This window comes from Phyllobates terribilis, unplaced genomic scaffold (assembly GCF_046119375.1).
Source record: "Phyllobates terribilis strain yellow unplaced genomic scaffold, ASM4611937v1 Scaffold_3__8_contigs__length_932513732, whole genome shotgun sequence".
Classification (NCBI taxonomy): Eukaryota; Metazoa; Chordata; class Amphibia; order Anura; family Dendrobatidae; genus Phyllobates; species Phyllobates terribilis.
In genome coordinates, this window is record NW_027362763.1 from 516,223,289 (window position 1) to 516,235,517 (window position 12,229).

Genomic DNA, 12,229 nt, shown 5'->3' on the forward strand with positions numbered 1-12,229 from the left:
GGGTCTCGGAAAATGGCTCTATTTTTTTTTGCAAACTTTGGATCTTTTTTCACCACTTAAATAAGAAAGAACCTATACATGTTTGGCATCTACAAACTCATAATGACCTGGAAAATCATAATGACAGGTCAGTTTTAGCATTTAATGAACATGATAAATAAAAAACCTAAACAGCAATTGTAGAATTTCACTTTTTTTGCAATTTCAACCGCACTTAGAATTTTTTTTTACCATTTTCTACTACACTATGTGGTAAAATTAATGGTGTTGTTTAAAATGAAAACTTGTCATGCAAAAAACAAGCCCTCACACATCCATATTGACAGAAAAATAAAAAAATTATGGCTCTGGGAACAAGGGGAGCAAAAAATGCAAAAACAGAAATTCCCAATTTGGTGAAGGGGTTTGGTGAAATAAAAGCTTTCAAAGCCCTTATAGAAAATTTCACCTATGCTGTTTCTGAAGCAAATCTGTATTCAGTTCCACAGGTACTGAATACTGTTTTCTAAGGGTGGGACTGGAGCCTGCACCGTGTGCAATCATGGCTGGATCCGATGCACTGTATGTCAGTGCACCAACAGGTTACCTCAGTCACACAGTGCACAGTGCATGAGCTCTGTCAGATATTAGTTGTAGGTACACAGCTCTTCTGACAGAAAAGGGCAGAAGGAGCTCAGTAAGGCTACGGCCACACTATCGGTATTTGTTCAGTATTTCACATCAGTATTAGCAAGTCAAAACCAGGAGTGGGTGATAAATACAGAAGTGGTGACGTGTTTCTATTATACTTTTCCTCTGAATGTTCCTCACCTGGTTTTGACTTACAAATACTGATGTAAAATACTGGCCACATATGATAGTGTGACCGCGGCCTAACATTATCACTTCCTCTTAGTGTTTAACACACTGCTCCTTCTGCCCTTCTGCTGGTACCTGTGTGATCAGTGACATCGGCACTTCTCAGTGTTATTCTGTCAGCTGCCGGCTCCTGTGCTGCCTGTGAGAGACGAAAATACCTGCAAACGTGCCTCAGGATAACCAATAACACTGAGAAGTGCCGATGTCACTGTCACATAGGAACCAGCTGACAGGGCAGAAGGAGCTGTGTGGTAAACACTGAGGAAAACTGCTGATATTACTGAGCTCCTTCTGCCCTGTCAGCTGATTGTCCTGTGTGTCTGTGCTATATACTGAGGACAACTGCCACTGTCACTGAGCACAAAGGAGCCTGCTGACAGGGCAGAAGGAGCTGTGTGCAGACAACCAAGAGCTGAAAGAGCTTGTGCACTGTGTGATTGAGGAAAACTACCGATGTTACTGAGCACCCAGGAACCAGCTGACGGGCAAAAGAGCTGTGTGCCGACAACCAACAGCTAACAGAGCTCAGCTCTGTGCCAAAGACTGAGGTAAACTGCTAATGCACTGACATACGGATCCAGCCAGGAGCTCACACACTGAATACACTCCACCCCCATATCTGTGGAGCTGAATATGGATTTGCTTCAGAAACAGCATAAGGGACATCTTCTAGAGGGCTGTTGAAAGGTTTTCTTTCGGATTTCATTTTTAAGGTATATTTCAAATATTATTAAAATCGCTTGCTCTATATTATTATTGAATAAAAATTTAATCGACATTTGCGCTTTAAGTTTAACTACCTGCACTGTCCAATCTCTTAAAGGGAATGTATCACCCCTAGGCGATATCAGACCCCTACTATTGGCATACAGGTGATAGAACAGTAAATCTATACATACCTGTATGGCCCATAGCAGAGGTCTGATTGCAGAGAAATATGGTTTTATAAAGTTTGTTTTCCAGAGTCTTTATAAAACCTGATTTCTCTGCAATCAGACTTCTGCAATGGGCCATACAGGTAAGTATAGATTTACTTTTCTATCACCTGTATGCCCATAGTAGAGGTCTGATATCACCCAGGGGGGTTACACATTTCCTTTAAAACATGAGGATGATCTGTAAAGATGTTTAAAGAAATCATTGCATAGTCAACAGTTGCATGGAGATCGTGCAGCTGAAGGACCAGGGAGAACACTGCTCGAGACTCCCCACAGAGAAGGCAGAGATGGTTTATAATCATCACTGCCTTCCTGATCACTGAATAAACTGAGTTGAGCACTGTGCAAACAGTTTATAAGGGCTGAAAATGCCTCGTTATCCCGTCCCAACAGTGTGATGATTACTGGAACCCTGGATAAATTAGGACCTGCTGGGCTTCAGCAGGAAGGAGGCTTAATTTGCTATGTAATTAGGACTATCATGCGAGCCCCAGTTAAAGGGAAAATTAGCAATAATAAAAATGCATTTAAATCTTAAGATTCCCCCTCACCAACCAAAAAAAAAAGAAATAAAACAAAATGCACATCTTTTGTGGTGTTTAAAAAATGGATAAAACAGACACATACTTTCTTTTTTTCTTTACATTTTCCCCTGATATATGAAAAAAAAATCTGAACATAAAAATTGTAAAAAAAAATTAGGCCCCAAATATAATGGAAAAAAGATGCAAACATTATTAAATAACAAAATGAATACTTAGATCAGAAAAAAATGTAGAGCCCTTAAAACAGAATGTAAAAAAAAACCAAACATGTGCCTTGTTATCATTGAGAGAAATTGGCCCTGTCTTAAACAGGTTAAGTTCATGTACACAAAGTATACATTGATTAACTTTTCTAAAAAATAGAATGTTAGCAACTATGGCTATTTTCGGGCAAGTATTAAATACCTGTGTGTTATATTTGCTATATGTATACATTGTCAGTATGACTGAGGAAATCACACATATATACATTGTGAGACTACATAGAAAATTAAAGGTTTGCTGCATTTTCTGTATATGTCTGATAAGTTGTTCAGATATTTCCAAGCACTTCACCACAAAAATGTATGGTATATATTTAAATCCATTTTTTGTATTGTCTGGATTTCTTTTGAGGTTGGCTGATGTTTGTCTTGGAAATTATAACATGAATTTTTCTGTATACATAGCGAAAAGCAGGATAGGCACATTTACCTGTATAATCTCTATTGGGTGCCACTTCAAAACACCTTTCAGGAACCTGAATATGATTTAAATGAGAAATTTTTATAAATTTTACTAATCCTTAGAAAAAATGCTGAAAGTGCGTTACTTTGATCAATATTCTTACACCCAAAGGATACATGTACAAAGATTTCCCAGGTGTGTGTGTTACAATTAACTTTGTTTGTCAATTTTGTACTAAACCCTGGAAATAAAGATACAGAACATGTCACATGAAAGCTTCACGTCGATGTCACTTAGTTTGTAATGTTCATGTTGTTTTTTATGCTTGCAGATCAAGGTTTCAGTATCATCTGGCGGGGACTGCATACGCACTTATAAGCCTGATATTAAGAAAGGCAGATACAACACCATTACTTTAAATGTAAAAACAAGTACTCCTGACAATCTTCTCTTCTATCTCGGGAGCAACAAATTTGTAAGCAAACGTAATGTTCTTAAATATGTTTTTATATGTATATATATAGGGAACTCTGCATGGAGGTTGTTCCAAACATTTTGAAGAAATAACCACAGATATTTTAATGATGAAAGCTTGTTCAAATCATTCTGTCGCTTCATGTAATCTCAGACATGGATGATAATGTTGAGATCAGGGCTCTGTGGGTGTTATATCATTACGTCCAGGACTTCTTGTTCTTTTTTTCTCTGAAGATATTTCTTAATGACATTGGCTGTATGTTTAAGGTCATTGTTCTACTGCTGAAAAAAAATTGGAGCCAATTCAACTCCTTCTGAACAGTATTGCACAATGGTTAATTATCTGCTTGTAGTTCGCAGCATTGAAGACACGATTAGTCATGACCAAATCCCCAGCTCCATTTCCTGAAATTCAGCCTCAAATTTGGAAAGAACTTCTACCATGCTTTACTGTTACATGCAGGTGCATATTATTGTACAGCTCTCAGCCCTTTGGCAAACAATCAATTTTTCTCTTACAGCTAAATTGTGATGCTGAGTCACTTCTCATGGACAAGCCTTGAGTCAGGGAAGTCAAGGAGGCTGAAGTCAAAAGCCTGGAGGGTATGTCATAAATAGAGGGGCGAGACAAAGGTGTAGTCAGGTCAAAGTCCAGGTCAGAATTCCTTGAAGGTAGCGGATCAAGACAAAGGGGCTAGGCAAATGGATGGCCAAAGGTAAATCCAGGGTCAGGCAACAAAGATCAGAATATAAGAACGAATAAGACACAGAGCAAACACACACCACCTGAGCTAAGCTATAACTGACAATCTTCTAATCATTACCAGACAACTAAATAACCAGATAATCACCCAGAACGGGCGACACCTGGAGAAAATCCCACAGGCCCAGGCATATTGGACAACTGAGCTGTCATTTACAATACTGATAGCTCAGCACGCCCCTAATCCAATAGGATGGCTGAGCTGTCACTCACAGCATCCTTGGGACACTGTGAGTGGTGGAATCATGACACAAATGTTTCACTTTTTATCTCAGCACTCTGGGACAACTGCTGCTGGAACGGCGAGATGATTATAGGCTTTTTTATTTTATCAGGGCCAAACATTTAGATCAAGAAGGGGTTGTCCTAGTAGTAGACAATCCCTTTAAGTCATTTGACTTTGTTTCCATGTTGAAGGTATTGTTTTTGACATTAATTCTTTCATGAAGACTAATTTTGGCCAGACTTCTCCAAACAGTAAATGCGTATATCTGAGTTCCACTTGTTGCTGCTAGTTCTGAGCTAATGTCACTGCTGGACATCTTGCAATTTAGAAAGATAGCCTAAATCTTTTATCTTCTGCAATACATTTCTTTGGTCAACCACTATATCTATAGTCCTCAACATTGTAATTTCTTAATGTAACTCAATTCTAAGAAATACATGCAGATACTTATCCATCATACAATACCATCAGGTAATGGTCTGACTGGCTCCAAATTTATTCTGCAGCTAGAAATGATTCCAAACATACTGTCAATGTCATTAAGAACTAGTTTCATCATAATACAGAACAGTGTGTCCTTAAATTGATGATATAGTGGACACAAATGCCTGATCTCAAGATTATCAAATCGATCTGGGAATGCATGAAGATGTGCTTGAGTGGACAAAAGAAGCGCACAAATAAGGTGATATCTCAATGGAAGATAACAGAAATGCATATGGTTTCGCTCACCTAAGGAAATGAAGGTGAAAATGTTTGAACCAGGTGCTGTCCCAACTTGTGAGAAGAGTCATCCAAGAATTATTGCAGATATGGATAAAACATGGGTAAAAGAGCTGCATTGCTGGAATGAATAATATTTAAAGTAACAGGAAGGTTTTTCTTGCATTTCGGCACTGGACTGGCACCTTTTTCAAGATAGAATCAGACTTCATGGGATTACATGAAGACACAGAAGGATTTGCAGAAGCCTATTTCTTCACAGCTTCACTATGATTGATTGCTATATTCAACTAGTGTGTTTTTAGACAGTTTTAGAAATCTCCATCTATTTCCTAAAATATAATTTTGAGGGTTAAAATATAAGTAATTTCATCCCTCAAATTTCAACATTGCAATCTTGCAAACAAGATCCCTCATACTGTACTTATAAAACTTGTTTAACAAAAAGAGTCAGTGTTGACCAAAGCAACCAATCAAATCAGATATTTTTCTTTCAATGCTACTTTGAAAAAAAAATCTAAGCTGGAATTTGTTTGGCCAATATGGAAAATTCACAGCCATTTGGTAAAAGCAGTTAGGATTTTTTTACTATTAAAAAATCATAACCTAATCATATTGGTTGTCTAATAAACTTTAACTACCAGAAAATGGATAATGAATTTAATACAAATTATAGGTTGTTGTTGTTTTTTTTAACGAAAGTCTTACTTTCATATCATACATAATAATATTGGAACATGGAATCCAATGATCTTATTGACAATTCTGTACCTATAGAAGGATGTATATGATGTATATGTTGATATTGTTTTCAATCATGCCTAAGTATATTTTGTATAGTAATGTTCTTACTTTACATTTTCAGTTAGAAAACACTTAATTAGTGGCAATGAGCAGTCTAAACATCTTTTTGAATACAATTGTAATATGGAGATTATTTGATGTATGTGTCAAAATTCTTTCTAAACATAGTTTAAAGTAAAAGTTTGTATTCTATGTCAAAAACATCAAAAAGTACTTACCCACTAAAATATGAGAATCATTATTAACTTAGCTCTTGAATTTCATGATTTGTACAATTGAACTAATGTTTTATGGTGTCGCTGTTTCTAGAATGACTTCCTAGCAGTTGAAATGAGAAAAGGAAAGGTAAACTTCTTATGGGATGTAGGATCAGGAGTTGGGCGAGTTGAATATCCCGACCTGAACATCATTGATGAATCTTGGTATAGAGTTGAAGCTTCACGGTAAGTGTTGCAAATAAAATACCAGCGCTATGCACTTTCTGAGCTAAAACACATGTGGAAAAACAGTGTTTCATCCACTTGGATGTAATTGTGAAGGCTGCATAAAATCAATGGTCGCTAATTGGCTGCAGTGGTTGCTTAACATTGTTTATGTCAAGAGACTGGTGGGGACACTGGGCTCAGAAAATAGAAGCCTTGCCAGTCTGGGAGGTAAGTATACATTGTTTTAGTTGATGCAGCACAATGGGACAATTATTAAGGGGTTTTCCAGTTGTTGACAACCCTTTGAATATTTTAGGAACAAATTCCTAGATGCTGATTGATTTTTTGATTGACGCGACCCCATATAGGGGATTATCTTCACTGGAGATCATCAGTGGTGAGCTGACAACATTAATTGATCTAGCAAAATACAAGCGCTTCTAACAATTATTGTTCAAATCACTGAAAATATGTTTAAGCCCTTGTTTGTGAAAAAAAGTAACTTTGAGAAGTTAAAGTTAGAAATTAGCAGATCAGGTAAAATTTGAATTTACTTGCTCACGTGGATTTTCCAAGTAAATTTGATTTGTAGAGAAATCATATTCCCCAAATTTAATGTTCCTTATTATACTCTGGGGTCTCTCTCCAGACCCCATAGCATAATAAACATAAGATGTAAAAAATAAAACAAAATACTTATACTTACTGCACTTCTAGCCAGGTGTTCACTCTAGGTTGGGCTTTCCAGCTGTAAGTAGACCCCATAGCATGCGTAATAAACTCAAGGGCCTGCTTGCGGCCAGAAGCCCCAACCTATACTGTATACGAGACTGGAAGATGAAACATGATGGAGGTGCAGAGGATCAGACAGCGGGCTAGGACCAAACCATGGGCAGGGAGGAGCAGGGGTGGCCAGAGAGGTGAGCAGTGAGGTATATACAGTACAGACCAAAAGTTTGGACACACCTTCTCATTTAAAGATTTTTCTGTATTTTCATGACTATGAAAATTGTACATTCACACTGAAGGCATCAAATCTATGAATTAACACATGTGGAATCATATACTTAACAAAAAAGTGTGAAACAACTGAAAATATGTCTTATATTCTAGGTTCTTCAAAGTAGCCACCTTTTGCTTTGATGACTGCTTTGCACACTCTTGGCATTCTCTTGATGAGCTTCAAGAGGTAGTCACCGGAAATGGTTTTCACTTCACAGGTGTGCCCTGTCAGGTTTAATATGTGGGATTTCTTGCCTTATAAATGGGGTTGGGACCATCAGTTGTGTTGTGCAGAAGTCAGGTGGATACACAGCTGATAGTCCTACTGAATAGACTGTTAGAATTTGTATTATGGCAAGAAAAAAGCTGCTAAGTAAAGAAAAACGAGTGGCCATCATTACTTTAAGAAATGAAGGTCAGTCAGTCCGAAAAATTGGGAAAACTTAGAAAGTGCCCCCAAGTGCAGTTGAAAAAACCATCAAGCGCTACAAAGAAACTGGCTCACAGGAGGACCGCCCCAGGAAAGGAAAACCAAGAGTCACCTCTGCTTCTGAGGATAAGTTTATCCGAGTCACCAGCCTCAGAAATTGCAGGTTAACAGCAGCTCAGATTAGAGACCAGGTCAATGCCACACAGAGTTCTAGCAGCAGACCCATCTCTTCAACAACTGTTGAGAGGAGACTTTGTGCAGCAGACCTTCATGGTAAAATAGCTGCTAGGAAACCACTGCTAAGGACAGGCAACAAGCAGAAGAGACTTGTTTGGGCTAAAGAACACAAGGAATGGACATTAAACCAGTGGAAATCTGTGCTTTGGTCTGATGAGTCCAAATTTGAGATCTTTGGTTACAACCACCGTGTCTTTGTGTGACGCAGAAAAGGTGAACGGATGGACTCTACATGCCTGGTTCCCACCGTGAAGCATGGAGGAGGAGGTGTGATGGTGTGGGGGTGCTTTGCTGGTGAGACTGTTGGGGATTTATTCAAAATTGAAGGCATACTGAACCAGCATGGCTACCACAGCATCTTGCAGCGGCATGCTATTTCATCCGGTTTGCGTTTAGTTGGACCATCATTTATTTTTCAACTGGACAATGACCCCAAACACACCTCCAGGCTGTGTAAGGGCTATTTGACCAAGAAGGAGAGTGATGGGGTGCTACGCCAGATGACCTGGCCTCCACAGTCACCAGACCTGAACCCAATCGAGATGGTTTGGGGTGAGCTGGACCGCAGAGTGAAGGCAAAAGGGCCAACAAGTGCTAAGCATCTCTGGGAACTCCTTCAAGATTGTTGGAAGACCATTTCCGGTGACTACCTCTTGAAGCTCATCAAGAGAATGCCAAGAGTGTGCAAAGCAGTCATGAAAGCAAAAGGTGGCTACTTTGAAGAACCTAGAATATAAGACATATTTTCAGTTGTTTCACACTTTTTTGTTAAGTATATAATTCCACATGTGTTAATTCATAGTTTTGATGCCTTCAGTGTGAATGTACAATTTTCATAGTTATGAAAATACAGAAAAATCTTTAAATGAGAAGGTGTGTCCAAACTTTTGGTCTGTACTGTATATATATTTTTTTTAATTTTTTTATGGCTCTTTAAAAGTACATTCAAATCTGGTAAAATATTATGTTCGGTCTGGAAATTTCTGTATTGTGAATCTCTTTCTTCTCTTTAGCTTTCATTGGAGTTATCATAGTCATGGATGAAAATTGATTATCACTGTAATAAAGCTCACATACAAATCGAGATTTGTCATTAGGATGAATTTACGGAAAGCTAAGCTTTGTACTAAGATGTGTAATAGGTTTATTTCTTATGCATTTGCTCATCATTCAAACCACAAATGTAGTTTTTGTCTGTGACATCTATTTACTGGTGTCTTATCATGCTTATTGTACATTTGCATCAAACCTTATTAGCTACAAACATTCATATTGCTTTTTGATCATTTCCACATGCCACAAATAGCAGTCAGCAAAATTACACAATTTATGGACAATATAAATATTGGGAAGTAATAAACATGTCTACTGAAGGGACTATATGACTTCTGTTAAAGTGACTTTATAGATTTATGCATGAAATGTAACAGAGCTAACTTAGTCCTTTAGCACAACTTTCTGAAACATTTATCTAGATTACCAAAAAATCCATGGACGAATGACACATATTGCACCAAACTTATCAAGATGGAACAAAAAATATGATGAATTTTGCTTAACTCACAAGGAATGTTATATACATTTCACTTCTTTGCATCACATCATGGATGACTTAACATTTAATCCATTATTTTGCTTCAACAGAGATATTGTTAATACATTTTATGTGTCTTTTCGGCGATGACCCATTACCTAGAAAAAAACATCAAAGCTGATATGAAAAGTGTCTAGGAATACACAGTAGAAGTAACATGGATATTGTGAAAATATTCCAAATGCGTTAAATATGTGAAAATATTGTTTTTGATTTATGGAAAACATGTCTCTCTGGCTCCAGTTGGCTCTTGCAAAATCTCAAGAGCCTGAACAGTGGAAATTAGCCAATCTCTACAGTGGCTGCAAATTAAAAGGAAGTCTGATGAGACATCATAAATTTACTCCCGTTGCATGTCAGAACAGCCATTTAGCATTGTTTGATCTTTGTAAATTTTACTTAATAATTTTCCTCTAGCCCAATATGTGGCAATAAATACTATTGTCTCTAGCTATGTACTTATGCACACTTTCTCTCTGCAACCTATAGACACTTGATATTATTGGTGCACACACAATTCTTCAAAAATGGTCACTAAAATAAAACCTGTTGTGCACATTTAAAAATGTAACCGATAACGACAATGACTACAAGCCCCACAGTAAGGGACAGTGGCAAAAAATTTTTTGGTAATAAAGCATTAGCCATGTAATGCTCCAGATCTGATTACATAGAAAGGCAGGAATGTAGGGCTCAATAAGGGAAAACACACAATGGGATACAGAATAATAATAATAATCTTTTTATTTACGGTATATAGCGCCAATATATTCTGCAGCGCTTTAAAATTCAGACAATTTACAGACATCATCATCACTGTCTCCATTGGGGCTCACAATCTAAATTCCCTATCAGTATGTCTTTGGAGTGTGGGAGGAAACCGGTGAACCTGAAGGAAACCCACACAAACAAGGGGAGAACATACAAACTCCTTGCAAATGTTGTCCTTGTTGGGATTTGAACCCAGAACCCCATGCTGCCCATACATGTAGACAAATGACCTCAGCACCAAAATGATGATGGAGAACGAAGATCTTAATTCAATAAGTGAATATTTTATTTTGATACAGCAAAAAATGGTCCAACGTTTCGACCAATAACTTGCAAATACAGTATGCGGCCCTCCCTTCATAGTATATGCTTCTGATAATATGCAGTAGAGCTGCAGTAGCATCCAGGCATTATCTTAAGCACTAATTTCATGTCTGTGCATTACACAGCGTTGACATTTATTACAATTAAGATAAAAGATGAGACATACTGCATTTAGATAGGTCAACCATGGCCAATAAATGATCACCAATTGACTACACAGAAATGTTAATGGCTATTTAATAACCTGTTCAGACAAGCTATCCTGAATTCTATGTGCACAGAATGATCATTAATAATTAGGTGGTTATGGCCTCTTTAGACAGCAAACAATTATCGGCCTATGTAAATGATCCCTAAGCCATGGTATCATGCTTATTATATCTAACAAAAATTAAAAATTCTGACCAAATGAATCATATTTTACTTATCATTGACTGGGTCATGATGTAAGGTTTTCATTATGTGCATTTTTTCCAATTTTTTGCAGTTCAGGAATCAATGGGACAATTTCAGTGCAGGCATTAGATGGTCCAAAAGCCAGTATTATGCCCAGTATATACAGCTCTACTTCACAACCTGGTTATACTATATTGGATGTTGATTCACATGAACTATTGTTTGTTGGAGGCTTGACTGGACATGTAAAGGTTAGTTGGATATTATGTATTAACTAGCTGTGAAACTTAACGGTAAACTATGTAGTGCTAGATGGTTGTGTAAATCAAGGGCAACGTACATAGTGACAGGCTGAGCAGGTGTAAAAATGTATATAAACCCCTAATTAATTTTAAGGGTTATGAGAAGTGTATAAAGGAAAACACTCTAGACTGTTGTGGGCAAAATGGGAGAAAAGATTTATTTTGATCTTTACATTGTAAGCCACCACAACGTTCTTTGCTCTTTTGTGATATACAGTGGGGGAAATAAGTATTTGATCCCTTGCTGTTTTTGTAAGTTTGCCCACTGACAAAGACATGAACAGTCTATAATTTTAAGGGTAGGTTAATTTTAACATTGACAGATAGAATATCAAAAAAAAAAATCAAGAAAATCATAATGTATAAATTAGATACTTTTTTGCATTTTGCAGTGAGAAATAAGTATTTGATCCCTCTGGCAATAATTAAAATTTTTAGGTAGAAAATCAAAATATATTTTCCCTGCAGCTGCTGCCTTGCATTCAAGTGGACAGTGATGGGACTGTGAGCACTAAACCCTCTGTACACAGTGAATGATCTGTAATCACGCCCACCTATCCTTGATTGATTTTCTACTCAGCACACATGCTGCATAGCGGGATGTCACTCAGGGATCAATGGGCATGATTACAGTGCTTTCACTGTGTAGACAGCGCTGTCTGAACACAGTCCCATCACCGCCCACTTGGCTGGAAGCAATTGGCTGATGGGAGAATATAATTTTATTTTCTCACTGCAGTCAAACTTC

General features: G+C 37.5%; 1 protein-coding gene across 6 annotated transcripts in view; it reads left to right on the forward strand.

The window, feature by feature from the left end:
• The window catches only part of LAMA2 (laminin subunit alpha 2), a 1,447,346-nt gene that overhangs the window by 1,281,980 nt on the left and 153,137 nt on the right, over positions 1-12,229 (forward strand). For all 6 annotated transcript variants that reach the window (XM_073676060.1, XM_073676058.1, XM_073676059.1 and 3 more), the window contains 3 exons: positions 3,339-3,482; positions 6,310-6,443; positions 11,271-11,430. In XM_073676060.1, coding sequence (XP_073532161.1) covers positions 3,339-3,482; positions 6,310-6,443; positions 11,271-11,430 — 438 coding nt within the window. The remainder of the gene's footprint in view (positions 1-3,338; positions 3,483-6,309; positions 6,444-11,270; positions 11,431-12,229) is intronic.